This window comes from Centrocercus urophasianus, unplaced genomic scaffold, assembly GCF_019232065.1.
Source record: "Centrocercus urophasianus isolate 14NV4802_14NV808 unplaced genomic scaffold, USGS_Curo_1.0 seq_16, whole genome shotgun sequence".
NCBI lineage: Eukaryota > Metazoa > Chordata > Aves > Galliformes > Phasianidae > Centrocercus > Centrocercus urophasianus.
In genome coordinates, this window is record NW_024884711.1 from 1,768,041 (window position 1) to 1,787,183 (window position 19,143).

The 19,143-nt window shown below is 39.8% G+C and overlaps 1 protein-coding gene across 3 annotated transcripts in view; it reads right to left on the reverse strand.

Annotated features, from left to right (window-relative positions):
- The window catches only part of DPY19L1 (dpy-19 like C-mannosyltransferase 1), a 47,692-nt gene extending 28,549 nt beyond the window's left edge, over positions 1 to 19,143 (reverse strand). Inside the window, exons 1-7 of one of the 3 annotated variants that reach the window (XM_042816986.1) lie at positions 19,109 to 19,137; positions 18,427 to 18,495; positions 14,184 to 14,208; positions 12,775 to 12,862; positions 12,026 to 12,163; positions 6,844 to 6,964; positions 5,288 to 5,381 (exon numbers count right to left, since the gene is read on the reverse strand). In XM_042816986.1, coding sequence (XP_042672920.1) covers positions 5,288 to 5,381; positions 6,844 to 6,964; positions 12,026 to 12,163; positions 12,775 to 12,862; positions 14,184 to 14,208; positions 18,427 to 18,478 — 518 coding nt within the window. In that variant the 5' untranslated portion in view covers positions 18,479 to 18,495; positions 19,109 to 19,137. Of the gene's footprint in view, positions 1 to 5,287; positions 5,382 to 6,843; positions 6,965 to 12,025; positions 12,164 to 12,774; positions 12,863 to 14,183; positions 14,209 to 18,426; positions 18,496 to 18,911; positions 18,958 to 19,108 lie in introns of those variants that run through there. The other 2 variants (XM_042816987.1, XM_042816989.1) reach the window with 2 other exon arrangements.

Below are 19,143 nucleotides of genomic sequence, written 5' to 3' on the forward strand. Positions count from 1 at the left end.
GATCCTTCACCCATCACTAATATGCAGACCAAACAGAATCACTGAGTCCTGGGATTAAAGATACCAGATGAGTGCTAAAACAATCTCCAGGAAACGTGCTTTCTTACACATGAAACATAACCTTTCACTCTGCAAATGCTAAAAGCATCAATATTTAAGTCCAAAATGATTAAACAAATACGCTTAATATTTAAATAAATAAATAAATAAATTTTAGTCTTAGAAACAAAATTAAAAGTTTGCTAAAAAAGAAAAAAAAAAAGAAAAAAAAGAAAAAAGCCTTCAAGTTTTCCGCAAAGCTTTGACAGTGTGATGAAACATCAAAGCTTGGGTGTCCAACCTTTCAGCCTGTCTGAGTGAAGAGGAGTCACTGCCGCTGAGTGAAGGAGTTGTCTTGGGCCATGTAGGAAATACATAGTATCATTGATACGTGTAAGTAACAAACCTCTTTCTTTCCAATATATACGAATGTTTTGAATTTTACTATTATCTGGTTTTGATTTTAACCTAGAACATTATGGGACGAGGTTCAACAAGGCCAAGTGCCAGGTCCTGCACTATGGGTACAACAACCCCATGCAGCACTATGGGCTTGGGGATGAGTGGCTGGGTGACTGTGAAGAGGAAAGGGACCTGGAGTTGGTTGATGCTCGGCTGAACACAAGCCAGCAGTGTGACCAGGTGGCCAAGAGGGCCAACGGCATCCTGGCCTGTGTTAGAAATGGTGTGGCCAGCAGGAGCACGGAGGTGATCATCCACTGTACTCAGCACTGGTGAGGCTGCACCTCGAGTATTGTGTTCAGTTTCAGTTTATGAGGAGCAGCTGAGGGAGCTGGGATTTTTCAGTGTGGAGAAGAGGAAGCTCAGGGGAGACCCCACTGCGCTCTACAACTGCCTGAAAGGGAGGTTGTGATGAGGAGGGGTTTGGCCTCTTCTCCCAGGCAACGAACAGAACCCAGGGAAATGGCTGCAAGTTGTACCAGAGGAGGTTTAGGTTGGACATCAGGAAGAACTTTTTCTCTCAGAGAGTGGTCAGGCACTGGAATGGGAGGTGGTGGAGTCACTGTCCCTGGATGAGGTGCCTGGATGAGGAGCTGTGAGATCTGGTTTAGTGCTTGTGGTGGCAATGGTGATGGAAGGACCGTTAGACTAGATGATCTTGCAGGTCCTTTCCTTAAGATTCTATGATTCATTTAACTTATGTTACTTTCATGCCAAACAAAGCAGCCATTAAATACACCATTTGTTGAATCCACATATTCTGAGAAAAAGTGAATTAATGCAAGTATAACATGCATATTCCATAAACCTAACTTAAGCATGCCTGGATTAGCTAATTAGTGGCCCTTCCACTAGAACCTACATCCACCCATGTATAAAAACTTACTAATTATTTAATAAATCTAAATTATTCTGTTTTAAAGGACTCTAGATGACCTCAACAGTTAGTTCTTTGTCTAGTAGAATCAGGTGTGAAATACTGAAAGAACTTTGATTCCTACGTACCATAAGCTGAAGCCTAAGGAAAGCTTTTAGGAAATTGCACTAATTCCTTCTTTATGAACACGCAAGAAACAGAATAACAAAAAAGTACTTTCAGAAGGAGATACAGGAAATTTATGGGTAGCTCCTTGAGATGCAGTATTTCACAATTGTTTTACACTTTCTGCCCTTCAACTGCAAGAGCAGAAGGAATGGGGGAGAATCTTACAATTAAATAAAGTGCTTATCATATAAATACCATTCATTTGTCCATTTAAAAAAAAAAAACAAAAAAACAACAATCTTAGAACAAGTTTTCAACAAATTCCTTCAACTGTAGTAGGAGAGAATGCTCCTAAACCTGAAACTGACAAACCATACAAAAAGATTCTGAAGTGTCTTTGACTAAGCAATGGTTGCAGTTTCACGCTACAGCAAACCCAGCTCATCAGCTACTTCTAAAGGCTCCCCTTCTTAACACTGGCCATAGACAGCGAGTGCTAGGACAGGGACATACAATGTCTGGTCATCTTCTAAGCTGGGGAGAAAAACTGGCTAAGGGAGTTAAACATCAAAAACAAAAAAACCTACTCCTACAAAGCCAACTACATTTCTGCTAGCTGAAATCTTTGAACAACAGACTACAGCATGCATAGATGTGAGAACACAAGCTAGATTAGAAATAAATGATAAGAAAGTGGTCTTCCACTAACCTATCATCTTTCCTCACCAGCTGCAAAGAGACTAAAGGCAAATCAAGGCTGGAATAGAAAGATGACTTATCTCACGAACACATGGGAAAAAAATAGCTACAAAAAATATGTAAGCTTGAGACGTCTGTTGCTCACAAACTTAAATTATAGAATGGCTTGGGTTGGAAGGGACCTCAAAGAACATCTAGTTCAAATCCCCCCTGCAGTGGGCAGTGTTGTCAACTCCTGTAACAGGCAGTAGATGAGGTTGTGCAGAACCCCTTCCAACCTTCTCTTCTTCAAGTTGAACAAGCCCAGCTCCCTCAGCTTTTGTCTTCACAGGAGAGGTTCTCAAGCCCTTTGATTATTTTCATGGTCCTCCTCTGGACCTGTTCTAAAACCTCCACATTTCTCCTGTGCTGGGGGCCCCAGATCTAAACACGGTATTCCAGGTGGGGTGTCACAAGGGTGGATTAGGGGGGGACAATCTCCTCCTTCACCCTGCTGCCTACTCCTGTTCTGATGCAGCACAGAACATGATTGGCCTTCTAAGCTGCAAGCACATACTGCTGGCTCATGTTAAATCTTTCATTCACTGGGACCCCTACGACCTTTTGAAGAGGACTTGTCTCATGGAGCTCCTCTCCCAGTCTGTATGTATACCTAGAATCGCCCTGACTCAAGTGCAACACCTTGCACTTGACCTTGTTGAACCTTGCTAGGTTCAAATGGGCCCAGCTTTCCTGTTTGTTCAGGACCCTCTGGATGGCGTCACAAAATCGCTCAGGTTGGAAAAGACCCTCAAGATCATCAAGTCCAACCATAACCTAACCATCCTACCCTAACAACCCACTGCTAAATCATGTCCCCGAGCACCACAAATGGTTTTTAAACACATTCAGGGATGGTGACTCAACCACCTCCCCAGAGAGCCTGTCCCAGTGCTTAACAACCCTTTCTGTAAAGAAGTTTTTCCCGATATCCAACCTAAACCTCCTCTGGCACAACTTGAGGCCATTTCCCCTCATCCTGTCGCCAGTGAGAAGAGACCAGCCTCACTCTCACTGTAAGCACCTTTCAGATATTTGAGGAGAGCAATAATGTCTCCCCTCAGCCTCCTCTCTTTCCCAGACTAAACAGTTCCTTCAGTCACCCCTCACAGGGAATATTCTCCAAGCCCTTCACAAGCCTTGCTGCTCCAGCACTTTGATGTCCCTTCTGCACTGAGATGCCCAAACCTGAACACCCCTTCCTTTTGACATGTTAATTGCACCACTAAGCCTGGTGTCCTCTGCAAACTTGCAGAGGGTGCACTCAATCCCATCATTTATATCACTGATAAAAATGAGTACCAGCCCCAAGACAGACTCCTGGAGGGACACCACACATCTCCAGCCTCCACCTGGACATAGAGCCATTGACAACAACCATCCCGGCTGTGACTTTCCAAACAATTCCTTATCCACTGAACAATCCACCCTCCCAACTCATATCTCTCCAATCTAGAGATAAAGATGTGGCACAGGACCATGTCAAAGGCCTTCCACAGGTCCAGGTAGATGACATCAGTTGCCCTTGCTTTGTCCATCAGCGTTGTCACTCCATCATATAGGGCCAGTTAGACAATATTAGAGGATGGCTCCCCAACATCAAATAAGCCAAGCACTATGAGAAGAAGTCTCAAGAAGCCTTCAAGTAGTCACAAAACAAACAAACAAACAAACAAACAACTAAAGATCACCTTAAGTGGACAGAGCTACACCAATTCATAAGATTACCTATTTCACCACAGTAGAAAGGCACTGCTCTAGATTCAGTTCCTTTTATACCCTTGAGAAAAGCCTAAAGATGGCTTTCCTTGGCTTAGAGGAACCTTTGAACCTATGCAATATCTAGGCAGCCACCTAGATCTGGTATCCAAATATAAATGTCTTGAGAATAAATAAGGACAAAATCCTACCTGCAGGAAACTGCAGAGTCACTTGTTACTTTTCATAATCCCAGCTGAAAGTACTCTAATTTAATTTATATTCTAGTCATCTTGACTACCTAAATTGCAGATCATTTACAACTGACCTGCTTAGGATACTCAAGAATTATTTGAGAAATGCATTGCAACGTTAAGATAGTACTGAGTTTTCTATACACTAATATATGTAACACTGCTTTACATACATCTTCCTTTAAAGAAACATGGCAAGTTAATGATATTAAGATTCAAAGTTTACCCACTTCCTCAAAAAGCGAGAGGCTCATTTTCCACATTAGGGAACACAAATATACATTTTTTTACCACAAAATGCCTGACAGTTACACCAGGCAACTTCCTCTTTCCACTGTCAATTCGGCTTCCACTTTTCTTTATCTGAACTTTCACCACATGCTTCAGTGAGAGCAAGAGAACTCAAGGTAGTGAAGTCAGGGAAAGAAGAGGAGAAACAATCACATCTATTAGAGGAAAACATAGCAGCTTTTTGCATTTCTCCAAAACTGGCAAATGAAAATAGAGGTACAAATATTCCTGCTTCTATTTTTCTGCTGAACATGGAGCCAATTTTACATACAAAAGAATCTTACAGTTCCTGAAATTAAAGGACAGATACTGAAAACAGAAATCCACTGAAAAAGGGAAGTATGTCTGCAAAGTAACAGATTATCTTCCAAAACATTTTATCCTTTCCATTATACTAAAATTGAAAGAAATTCAGTACTATTGGAAGAAAAGCATCGTAAAAACTCCAGTCTTGGTTAAAAGCACAGTGTCATTCAATGTATTTTTTTAAGCATGGGTTATACTGATAACCTTAAGAGCACAGAGATACAAAAACTGGCTTAAAAACTCCATAGTATTTAGTTTGATCCACAACCCAGTGCTATCAACATTATACCACTTCACTGAAATCTCCTGTAAGTTTTTGTAGTATCATCAGCATATATTTTAATAAACAATATTGTTTGTCCTAGTAACTTTTAGTGATAATGTGGTAGTATTTTTATTGCAATGCACTGTACAAACTACAAATCCTCAAAATATTTTACTATCTACTTTGTTTGTTTTACTGTAAAAGCAAATTGGTAATATCAATGAAATAACTCGGCCTCAACTGCCTTACCTGAGGTATGTGCCATATATGAAGAACAGTGACATCATCAGTCCATTCAAAAGAAAAATCACAGCAACATAAAAGGAAGCAGGGTCTCCCCACCCTAATAAACAAACAGCAAATATACACGAATGGTCATATAGTTTAGAGAACAGAACACAACCATTATAATAAAGAACACTGCTAACTTAACATATTTAAAGAAAGGGTAAAAAAAAAAAAAGTCACAAAGATTACTGGAAAGATTAAATGAAAAGACTGCACTCCTAAAAATAAGTAAATTTAGAAGGGGAGAAAAAGGCATAGTATTTGGGCAGGAGGGAAGCACTACCTCCAAAAAACCCTGAAATGTATAGAAAGGATAAGCATAGCCATAGCAACATTCTCTAAGATGCTTTGACTTCATAAAGGCTTTTAGATCTAGTTTGTATTCCCCATACTCTCACTTCAGCATAAGCATATCTTTAAATGTATCACACATAATGCTCTTAGCTTTTTCTTCTTCCATTAGTTGCCAAGAGAAGTTCTAATAACGCACGTCTTTCAATTTACCCATTCACAAACACTTCTGTGTTCACATGCCTATCCTTTTTCCTCTTATTCTTTCTTTAAACCTCCAGCCTCTAATGATTTCTTCACAACAGCTTCAAAAAGCCTCGTTCACTATAGAGAAACTAGCAAAACTTCAGTCTGGTACACAGAAATGTTTATTCAACACTGTCGAAATTACAGCGAGATGGTTCTCCAAAAAGAAAGACAAAAAGAAAGAAAAAAAGATGATGATATGCCCAGCAAACTTGGTAGCTTCAATAGCTGTAGGATTTGGTTGTTGGTGGCTTTTTGCGTTTTTATTGTTGCTGTCTCTTAAAAACACCAGGAACAGTAATTTAATTTTGTCACAAGCAGTAAACAACAAATATACGTGCAAGTGAACCATTCTGAAGAGAGCTTGTGTAGTTTGGTGCAAAGAAGAAAAATATTGGTATGTGACCACACAAAGGCATTTGAAATGATAAAACGAAACAACTTTACAAACTGACTGTAGAATGTCTCGACTGCGTTTCTCAGCAAAGTACTTCCATTGCATAATGCTCAGTTCAAAAGACAACACCTTACATGTTCAAAAAAGAATTTTTAAACAAGCTAGAAAGTGGCAGCATCCGACGTTTGGTATCAAATCCAAGATATGAGGTCTGAATATTAGGTCACAACACAAAATACTAGCCAAAGGGGAGCCTTGTAGTTATCCTTTTCCCCTCCCTCTCACATTCTGGTTATGAAAGAAAACAGAGGGTAAATTTTTGTCTTAGAACAAACTGCAGATTCTACAATAGCTACAAAAATTTCACGCATCTACAGAGCCTTCAATTGTACACAGCAGATCTTATAACAGCACAATACAGTATAGGCTCAAACTACAGCTGTGCACATTTGAAGGGCACTATACAAGTTCAGACTAGATAGGGGTAATATCTAAGAAATAAAGCCCACATTCTACTTGCTGGTGTTCTTAGAAGCCACAACAAAATGCTTGCAGGAAGGAAGTCAAACAAAATGCAACTCACCCTCACAACTTTCAACAGGACTAAGATCTTTTCCTCTGTTTATCGTCCAACACGTCTTTGTTGGTACACCAAGGAAATTCATAACAGCAGTATATATGCGGTACCAGCTGGCAAGGACAACCTAGGTGGGAAAAAAAGGATTACAGGTTTCCAAAAACTCAACGCCTGACATAGAAAACACCAGTATTTTACACACAGAAAATCTGTGACTCATCTCACAGCAAAGTCATTGGATAAAATTACCAAGATGTTCTGTCAGATATAACAGATTTATTGAGCTCATAAATAAATAACGTGACCGTTCCAGTCAAGCTGCTCTGGAAGTTACAACCCAAAGGTCCCCAGACTGAAAAGATATTTAACTATGCAGCATTATTGGTCCCAGTCCCGTGCCAAAAAAAAAAAAGCATGTACAGGAAGCATGATTCCACCTACTCTTTCCCTGCCCAACTAATAACACTGTTACGTCACATCTTTAAGAAGGACAAGAAGGGGATACAATACAGGAAATATTAACTTGATCCTTGATAAAGTGTGCATCAGGCTTATGGAACAAGGTTTTGGTAGGGGGGGGCTGCAAGGGTGGCCTCTGTGAGCACAAGCACGTTCAAGGAAAGGCTGGATGTTGTGTTGAGTGACATGGTTTAGTGGGAGCTATTGGGAATAGGTGAACGGTTGGACTGGATGATCTTTTAGGTCTTTTCCAACCTTGGTTATTCTATGATTCTATGATTCTATAAGACGATGCACAGCCAACTAGCCACCCCATGTCAGATCACAGCCAGATCCAGACAGCTGCTAGTGCCCTGCCACTGCCCAGGGCTCAGCCAACAGCAGGTACAAGTGCAGGAGGCACTCATTCTTACTCTGCTTTCAGTTCTCACTGAAATAGCTACATTTCATAAAATGCTATAGTCTTCTATCATTAGGTAATAAAGTAAACACGGATCATGTTGAAAGTAATGCCTTCTATTTGTTCCCATGGAAACTAAAACAGAAAAAGCACAACAACACTAACTGATAGAGCAAATTCTCAGCTACGAAACACTGTTTTTCAGCATAGTCACCACCATTAGTTATGCATTTTCACCAGCAATGAACAAGAGCCCCACTGTAGGCAGGCTCACTGTATTCACACACACTGTTTGGTCTCCATTAATGTTCAGCAAGCAACAATGAATGTCAATGGGTCCATTTTTTCCACATGACAGAATTCAATTCCACATCTTTGCTTCATACACGCTTCCATGTCAGGCTGCTTCACATAAAACGTCAATTCCCTTCCTGCTTGTACGTTCTCTTCAAGCAACAGAATGCTACAATGAGGTATCCCAGGAGCTTTCTCTTTTCCAAGCAAAATAGGACCAGCTTCTTCAATCTTTCTTCATAGGAGAGGTGCTCCAGCCCTTTGACCATCTTTGGGATTGTCCTGTGGACTCAACCCAACAGCATCCTTCCTGTACTGGGGGTCCCAGGTCTCACAGTGGCAGAGCAGAGGTGGAGAAATCATTTCCCTCACCCTGATGCAACTCTTCCTTTGATGAAGCCCAGTACCCTGTTCAACTTCCAGGCTGCAACAGCAGCCCCAGCTGAGGGAACTGGACTTGTTCAATGTGAAGAAGGCTCCTGGGAGATTTCATTATGGCTTTCCAGTATTTAAAGAGAGATAATAAACACGATGGATATAAACTTTTTTTACAGGGGTAGATAGCAATAGGACAACAGGAATGGTTTTAAACTAAAGGAGAGAGGGTTTAGATTAGATGTTGGGGAAAATGGTGGTGGTACAGACTGTCCAAGAGGCTGCAGACATCCCATCCCTAGAGGTGTTCAAAGTCAAGTTGGAAGGGCCTCTACACAACCTGATCTACTGCCTGTTTCAGGGCTTAGCAACCCTGTCCAAGGCTGAGGGCTCTGAACTAGATGATCTTTTGAGGTCTCTTCCAAGCAAAGTCATTCTATGATTCTAAAGAATTCTGAGAAACTTTTCAGTTGCACTCAGTGACAGGACAAGAGCCAATAAGCATAAGCAGAAATACAGGACCCTCCAGTTACACACAAGATTTATTTTATTTTTATTATTAAGATGGTCAAACACTGGAAGCCCAGTGAGGTGGGAACACTCCAAATCATAGGTAGTCCTTAGCAACCTACTTCATCTCACTTAAAACAAAGTGGTGCAACTAAGTGATGTTCAGACACCCCTTCATTCAATTTTTCTGCAATTCTATGGTTAGATTATGTTCTCAAACTAGGACTCCAGATATCCTAACTCAATTTGTCCATGCTCTTCACATTCCCATAATGTAAACCTTGCATATTCACAATATACCTACACCTTTTTGTCTAGACCCATACTCCTCACCTTAACATCATGACCTGCAAAGTACACCACCCTGAATTCCTGAGGGTTTCCTGAACATCTGTGTCCTGGCACTGCTGATTGTGCATATAAATGAGACACTCACCCCTACTCCACATAAGCAATAACAGGACTTGAACCAACACCAAATCATTTCTCTTAACACTTAAGTGTGGTTGCACACTGCCAACAGAATGCAAATACAAGCTTAGAGACATCTGTCCATCATACTTGCATCACCAGCCCCGAAGCTGACTTTACAGTGAGTGAATAAAGCATTCTTGCTGAACAAATCCTGCACCAAAAAAAATTACAGCTTAATCTTTTTATGTCACAAGTGCTTATGTCAGCTGCAGATGTTATTACACATGAATACTCCCCTAACCCCAGTCTCCCCACTCCCAAGACTTTTACTTACTTCATACAAAGAACAGAAACATTCTTGCCAAAAGCTGCTTCACATGAAACAGTTCAAACGTGAGCACGAAAATGGAAGCAAGCCAGTAGCCAAAATTGCTAGGTCAATTAGAACACAGTGGCATTTTTGGAATTTGCACTGTATTGTACTGGATAAATGCAGAACTTGGGAAAGAAAAGATTGGCCATTAGACCCAGGATACCTCTATGGACCAGTCCTTTGCTGTTAAAGACCATGTAGGAAAATCGATCCCTTTTACTGGTTGCCACTGATTAATAACCCCAAACTACATGGGGTCTTTGAAACATTCATTTCTCCAACTCAGATTTTCATCACTACTGCCACACACAAATATCTCCTGTCCTGAACAGCCAGACAGCAAACTGCTATTAGCATGAAATTAACACATTAGCTCTCTGTCACTTTCCATCACTCACTATACAGCCACTGGAAGAGCCTTTACTACTATTAAAATTCAGTTTTAATGCCAGCACCAAAAAGCTAGAAAGCTCCTAAAAATTAAAATGGAAATGAAACACTCCCCAACAACTTAACTGGATACTGGGTATCAGGAGGAAAAAAAATTAACTGTCAACAAATAAGTCCACAAAGCACTTTCCTACCACTCATCGCAAGTCAAACTAGATAAATCTGGACAACAAGTGTTAGAAGTCAAGTTGCTCCCTATCAATTACTTTTTATAAGCAATTACATAAAAACAAGAAAAATCAAGAAACAAATTTAAGAAAAGGGTGGTGAAACACTGGAACAGGTTGCCCAGTGAGGCTGTGGATGCCCCTCCCTGGAAGCATTCAAGGCCAGGCCAGATGAGGTTTTGAACAACCTGGTCTAGAGGGAAGTGACCCTGCCTATAGCATGGGGGTTGGAACTAGATGAGCTTAAAGGTCCTTTCCAATCCAAACCATTCTGTGATTCTACAATATTGTGAAATATTTACACAGAAGCTAGATATTATGCATTAAGTGACTAAAAGGAGCTGAGAAGACCACTGTCTGCTTTTCATGCCCACACAGGCACAGAAAAGATGAATGAACTCATAACGTATCACCAAATTCAACGTGGCAGTAAGAATCTAGAAAACTCTAAATGAACAGACAAGCCTACATATTTTGCACCGCAATCTCCTAAATGTTTAACAGAATGTCAGCCATCGTATTTCATTACTCTCGTTTTGCTTTCAGCATCCAACATACCATATTTCATGGTGATACTGAGGATTCTGTTAAGAGTAAGTTCGCCTGATCAGTTACCTTTGTCTTTTCCATGTCAGATTGTAGCTGAAGTCAATAAATCTTTCTCAGCTAAAGACAATATATTATTCATATGCAACATGCACTGGTAACACTGCATTTCTAGAACTGAACTGCAATCCCTTTGGAGTTAAAAACAAAACAACCAACCGCAAGACACAAGAGAGGATACCAGAAGCATTAGTCTATAGCAGTTACTTCTTCCTTAGCAAGGAAATAAAAAGCAAAAGAAACTGCTAAATGAGATTTGTATACATACATGTTAGCCAGGAACTCTTACACATTTATTTCCTGGAAGCAGCTCTGCTCTCACAGAGCAGGAGAATAAATGCTAGTAACCAGGCAATTACAGCCACTATTACTCCCTGATTCTCCAAGAAACAAGTTGTTCCTGACACACAGAATTACATAAAGGAAGATTAAGCAAAGGAGTTTCCCCTTTGCAAAATGTTTGAGAGACAAAGGCAAAACATCGTAAGAGAGAAAATCAAATATTTCTGTAATTACTGACATCTTCTTAGTGACCAAAAAAGCCAGACTAAAAGCTTTATCTAGTCAGGTAACAAACTCATACAAAACAACTGTAATTAGTCTTATAAAGAGGAATTTATTTTGTTCTGGAAGAAATTCACACCACTCTTGGATTTAAGGGCCACAGTAAACTGTGATTAATCATTAGCTCACTGTCCAACACAAAATGCAAGCCAAAACAATCTCTCAGTATCTTTATCCCTGCAGCCATTGTCACGTACCACTTTCACTTCATGTCCTATTTCCTGAAGTGCACAAAGTCAGCAACCTACTTCCAGAGCTAAGAAAACTACGCTAGAAGATAAAACTGGATTGCAACTGTAGAGCACGATATATTAAAATGCTCAGATTATTCACCTTTGATATGAAGTACGTGATGACGTTTGAGAACAGTAAATAACAATGGCAATTGGCCACAACATACAAAGTTACTTTCAGATATTAAATTTGAAATGCAATATCCCAGCTACACTTTGTTATTCAATCTATCTTTACAACTGCACTTTCCACGGTAACATTTCTTATAAATTTATAATCAAGCCTAAAGAAACCAAAGATTTCTCAAATCTTTGAGAATCTTGTTGTTAAAACACTGCTTACCTCTGGGTAGAGATTGAACCTTTGTAAGGTGTTAATCACTAAGGGATATTCAGTTAGTCTGTCATTCATAATTGTACACAGTCCATTCCAAAATGATGGTGCTTCAATAATGATCTTGAAATAGGAATAATAAAGACCCTACAAGGAGAGAAGAATGATTACAAGGGGAGAAGAATGATTATTTCTGATCTGCTCCACAGACCACCATGTACAAGGTTCCATTTTTAAAAGCAATTTAGTATTTCTAAGAAGCAGGACAAATTGACCCAAGAAGACTTCCCAATTTACCAAATCCTCTCTATTAGTGTTACTGAAACAACGTGGGTTTCTTTCCATTTTGTTTCATGACACATCATAATCTCTCATTTGTTTAGTTAACTATGCACTAGCATAATACTTCATAGTTCTCAAACTAAATAAAAGCTTCCAAAAGAAATACACGTATGCAAACATTAATTAAAAATGACTTTCATACTCTTGCTATGCCACATTTTTAATCAAAGCTACTCCACAAGATATTTGCAGATTTGTACTTTAGGTTCTCCACAATCATTTTTTTAATTCCTATTTTAAGCAAACTGTGAAGAGAAAAATACACAATGATCAGCAGAGAGAAATGTGAAAGTGTAAGGTATGTTAGTTACAAGACAGAAAAATGTTTTTCTTATCCAGAAGGTATTAAGAAATTCATGATCACGAGGTCATGAATTTTTCCAATCATTTCATCTTTTATTAGGAGATAATCTAACCATTTCTGTGCGAAAAGCCATTTCTCTTTCTAGTGTTGACAGGTGAGAAAAGTGACGATCACTCTCAAACAGAGTTGTTATGTGCCACCTGTTTAAATAAAAACAAAAAACAGTGAAAATTCAATGAAGTTTTAGAACCTGTATTAAGTCATATATACCAAATAAGAGCTGGCAAGACATTTACTGAGACCCAAAGCCTGCTTATAAACTGCTGTTTTACTCAGGTGTCATACCAACATTCTCTTCTGTTCAGATAATTTTAACTGGGAAAAAAAAAAACCATGAATCCACAGAGAACTCATTAAATGCTATTATGGAATTAGTTACAACATTCAAATGCATTTTAACAGAAGCGTAGACATTTAAAGACAAAAGTGCAATGCTATTCAAATTAGCAAGAATACATATTGCTAAATAAAATTCAAGTATCTGACAAATAAAAAGAAGCACAGACTAAAAACTGGTGGCACTACTACGATGCACATGTAAGCAGCGTTCATTTTTTCTATTTTTTCTATTACTTTTTAATTCAGATATCTGTGATTATATATAGAAATTATCAATGTTATTTAAGTAAGGATGAAACTACAACATTGAATGTAAAAAAACAGGAGAAATGCAAGTAACTGGAGGCAACATTTGTCCAAGTGAAGCTTCCTCATTGGAAAGGATGGATTAAAGAAAAAAAGGCAAAGCATTGCACGCAATCCTCCTCTGGAATAGAAATTATCAAGAAACAGGCTACCAAAAATCAATAGGCTCTTCTTGAGCTAAGAAACAAAAATACAGTGGCAGAAATTGTTACTTTTTATCTCTACGAAAGCAGCTGGGTGAAAATCACTATAGAAGCCATTCTGTTCAACGTCTAGAATACAAAAATTAAAGGTGAGGCTTAGGATGGAACCCGAAACGCAGTAATTACACGGACAAAAATTAGTTCAAAATCCATTTCTCTACATACAAAGAAACCATTGGCTAGACAAAGGTCAAAGAAAATATAACAAGACTGAAAAATTAAAGCAAATGTAAATAAGCAGAATGAAGGAGGAGGTTGAAAGGATTTACCTGGACCTTCAGAACCCACTCAGGTTAAAAAAAAATCTGCTACAGGAAATGCAGCTGCTGAATGTGCATAGCTAAGCTACGATTCCTGTCAATCTCTTCCAACTCTGGATATTCTATGAGTCTAATAATTTACCAGCTGGAAAGCAGGCTTCACTCTTAGCTGAACAAGCTTAAGAAAGCTTTCTAATCAGCTTCATAAAAACAGAATTACGCATCTTAGAGGTGACAACTTGGTTTTGAGAGGAAAGATCTAAATATAAATTATCCAAATAGCTTGTCTAAATATAAGTCAAAATGACACTTTGAAGTATCACATTACCCTCAAACAGTAAATAGAATCTTACCAATGTAGGACTCCTGCAAAAGCAGCTGTAAAGGAAACAAAAGGTGTCAAGTTACTCAAATATTTAAACTGTGTTCTTCTAAATATTTACAGCACTACTTCAGAGGTGCTCAGAAGGTACTCAGCCTCCAGAGCAGCAGCAGAATAGCACATCTGAATTAAATTTCATGGGCAGCTCTTTGAAAATCTGAAATCATGCCAATGACATTCAGCAATACGCAGTGTTCCCACCTGTATCATGCATCATTCAGTGCGATCCATCAGAATCTAAAATAGCCATTTCAGCTATGAAGAAACATAAGTGAGTGATAAGCACAGGTAAGTTATACATAGCGTATTTTGAACATTTTTAAGATGTCAAACCAAGTCTAACTGAGACTTTAATTGCTGAACATGGTAAACACTGCCTGTAATAATGTTCCATTTGACCACTTTGAGACTATCTGCATTGTCACTTAGTTGCAGAATTAAGGAGGTAATATGGAGGAACACTGGACGTGAAAAACACGTGATAAAGTGGTGGATGAACATCATACGAGTCTGACGTTCTGAGCAATACAAGATAGATCCAAAGAGATCAGAAATCACTCTACTTTGCATGAGCAGCATTCCCACTGCATCCAAAGTTCACAGCGGAAGAAAACCCAGCACGAGCAAGGAATAAATGACAGAGGAACCTCTGTCTGGCACTCCTAGACTGAAGTGTCCTGGCTGCTCTCTGTGCACACAGTGCCTCTCCACCATAGAAAGGTCAGGGTGACAGGTGGCCTTCGGCCCAAGGCAACCTTTGTGGCTGAGGGCCCTGTTATCTACACGGCTTACATGGAGCAGGGGGCCGAGAGGTGCTGAGCCGCGCCTCTCTCCAGGGTGCTGATCCCCACACTCCAGCAGCAGCAGGCAGGAGGGCTGGGCACGGCACAGCACAAAGGGGAGCCTTACAGCAAGTACCTCCACGCTCACACTGCAGTCAGAGAGCTACTGAAGGCACATCTCAGTTGTTCACACGGTTCAGACTGCGTGCTACACGTGTATGATGGTTTGTTTCTGGCAAGAAGCAGGAACAACAGGAAAAAAAGTCATCTGCAAGCACCAAAACTGATACGGACTGAATATACCCTTGGCACCCCAAGGCACACATTCCTCTAACACAGAGCCTGCAATTGCTCCTGCTGTCAGTGGCAGTGCTTGTTATTCTTGTCACTACATGTGACAATGCAACAGGCTATGCTCACAAACTTCAATTTTAGTGCTAAAGCTTTGTATACAGAGATAAGTGAAATGAAAATGGGTAAGACAGAAAAAAATGCTAAGATAAAAAAAATCTAAAAGGAAAAAATATATCTAAATACCTGCCTCCACAATCATAAAGGAAAACATTTACTTCAAGCTACATATTTTTACATACTAGCTAAGGTTACACCATACCACTTTCAGACTTTCTTAAAGAGCGCTTCAACTCCACTTCAGTTGTTTTCTCAAATAGAGGCATGGATATCCATTAAAAAATGAACAGCATAAGCTTTCTTTTAGATTTGTATCTTTTTTACATATACTTTCTAGGAAAAAAAAGATAAAACAACAGAAGGATTTCTCAGTACAGTCCTCAATAAGTGGAATTCAATGTCTTAAGCTTTCAGCAGCTGTCTTCTTTTTTATACTAAGAATATCTACATTAGTTCTCATGGAGAAGTTGTTAATTTTTTTTTTCAGAAAGGCAGATGATACGTGGAATTTCAGGTAAGCACATTAGATGTAAGAGCAACACAGCAAACCACACTTGATGAACAAGCGTGTTTTGCAACAACTATGAAGAAGGAGACAGAAGAGTCCCTACCTTTTACTTATTACCCAGAATCACATTTGTAGACAGAAGAATAAGGCATCATTTCATTTCTCAGCAACAGTTTTAAGATTCCCAATAAAATCAGATGCTGAAATAAGTTTACATATATACTCACACATACTTCAACTACTGAAAAAAAAACCATCCATTTTGAAACAGATTACATGTTAAGTAAGTATGTGCAGTAGGAGTGCAATAAATGCACGTTAGCTGCTGGTACTGATCATGACCTCAGAATTCACACAGTTCCAAATATGCCAAATACACAGTGTTTTCAGCTTACACATCCATTTATAAAGCAAATGATATTTCAAAACACAAATGTCCACTTATTTCACAAAGAAAACACCGTATTCAAACGTTATTCCTGTAAATGTTGCATTTGAAAATCAATCCAGTAAGTGTAAATACATTCAATCAGAATGATTTTCTAAGAATATCAAACATCTTTATGAAACTTCCCACTATTACCCTTTTGTATGAATAAAAAGAAGACCTTTTACAATCACTCAGCAATTCAAGTCATTACTTAGATTTAAAGTCAATGCACAAAATTCATAGACTTGCATTACCAGTCCAAATCTACACCTGTCAACAGATGGCATCCAGATGTACAATAAGCTAGTTTCTGATGGAAAGCACACAGATCAATTCTCTTAAAATTACCATCCTTTGATCCCATTAATGTCTGGGAAGTGAAGGGAAACCAGAGTCCTAACATTAGAAAGACATCTCAAACTACAGTGTACCTGAAGTTGCTGATGCCATTTTCTCTCTACGTAAGAATCGTAAAAAGCAAAGCATATGATCAGATTTTGGCAGACTGAGGTTATTATGTAAAATCTGATAGTTCAGTCTTCCTGTGTTTATCTGTATCCTGTGTTTTCCGTTCTAAGAAGGGCCAACGTGAAAGACATAAGAGATGCAATCAGGTTCTGAAAGTTGAATACTGAAGAAAGAAGCCATTCTTCAAAAGCTGTGATATACACAATTCGTTTACCAAGAGAACAATAACCACTAAGACACAGCAACACAAAAGGATACGGAACACAAGTTAAACTGATTAATACTGTCCACATTTCCAAAGGGACTACGGTTGGAATAAAGGACAACAGGTAACAACAAGAACCGTGTCAGCTTGGGCTGTTTCTGCCCCTTACTCAGGATTCTGAGATTCCACGCAATCAGAATGAGGCCTCAATTCAACAGACATTTAAAAAGTATGGCAAAAGCATTGTAGAACAACGTTCTTGAAAATCTGACAACTTTAACACGGCACCTGTGTTAGACTTAGTCTTTAGAGGAAAAAAGTAACACTCTATAACAACACTAGCTCCAATTGCAGAAGCTTCTCTTTACAAAACCTGGACCTTGAAGTAAAAAAAAAAAACAAAAACAAATACTCAAATAGCACTAAAACTTAGTATATTTACAGCCTTTACTACTGCAAATACCATGCTGCTATTCATAACAGACTCACTACTACTGGTCCATTAAAAGGAGCTATTTACAAATAGCTCCCTGAGGCATTCAGCTGGCTACCTGAGTTTTGCAGCCAAGTTCAAACTCCACAAATTATAAAGCTCTCTACCTAATCTGGTCTCAAATTTCAAACAACTGAAAGCATTTTTCCTCTTCTGACCATCTGTTAAATGTTTCTGTGTCATACAAGTAAGTGTTAGTCTAGGAAATGCTGAATAAACAGAAGTTAGCAAAGCAATTCAGGAGCAGTTTATTCATCAATTAGTTTGTAAGCTAAGTGCTGCCTTTCTGCCACTCCTTTGCAAGGTAATTCATCAAACTGAAGAAACTCCCTCTGGCAACAAAGACCACTGGCAGTGTCATCAATACTGCCAGCACCATTGGAATTCCTTGACAGTCTTTCAGAGAACAGATAACTCTGCATCTGTTAAATATGCCATTAATAACATTTGCTGACATCAGGAACGCATTTTTTATATAATTTTGCAAGCACTTTGGATGCTTTTTTCAAGATTTGGCCATCAGCCATTTTGTCATTTACTCCCAAATATTCCCAGAGATAACATTTAAATTTACATCCCCTGCCAGCTTTAGGTTCTTCCAGCCTTGCAAAACAAGCTGGTCTGACTAATTGCTTACCAACAGTTTTTTTTCTTCGTAATTAACGACCGCATAGGGGAGATCTATAAATCTCTCGTGAACCACCATTTTCAAGCAAATGTCTTGACACCACATCAACTGCTGTACAAACTTAGAAAAAAATGATGAAGGAAGGTATTTCCCTTCCCTTTTGCAGCGTAAGCCAGGAGCCAGGTTATTTTTTTTCTTTTCAACTCACACTCTGAATATATTTTGATACAACTTACAGCTGCAGAAAAAAAGAGAAGGCATTTCTCCCCAGCATATTCCTTCTACTTACCCAGGATGAAAGTGAGCCATATCTTGCTGTCAGCTCTTATAGTGGCACCCATTCCATCATTAACAAACGCTGTCAAAAGAAACCAAGTATTTTAAGCATCGCTTGAGAACCAGCCTCTGCGAATCGGTTCAAACTTCGCAGCGTTAGAATGCTGCAAAAAAAAAAAATCTCGACCAGACTTCAAAAGCGCCGCAAGAATTTCATACAGTGAGTATGAAATCGCTGCGCAAACATCACGGCCAGCCTTACCATCACAGGGAGACTATTCGGGAGAACACACGAACCACCGTGCTTTTAAATCCTGAGATAACTTTTACAAATTAACTGAAGAAAAGGGGAGTCGGGCGCATCCGCGATTCGCTCTCGCAGGTCAGACTTTCACAGCGCGAGCCACCCTCCATCCTTCCAACCCAGAGGCAAGCAGGCAACGCGGAGGCGCTCGGCACAGCCCGTCAGCGGGACCGCCGCCGTACGGAGTTACTCACACGGACGGCCGGAGGCGTCGCGGCAGCAAAGCGCTCCTTCCCTCCCCTCGCCCCCACTCCTGCCGACCCCCGCGCGGCTCTGCCCGCGCGAACACGCACAGGGCAGCGGTTCGGACTGCCGGAGCCCCCAGCGCCACGGCTCAGCCCCGCCCGGGGGCGGCGGTAGAGTTCCGGGAGGGCCCGCCGCCCCGCCTCACCTCGCAGCCGCTCTCCGTCGACGCGCGGCCGCCGG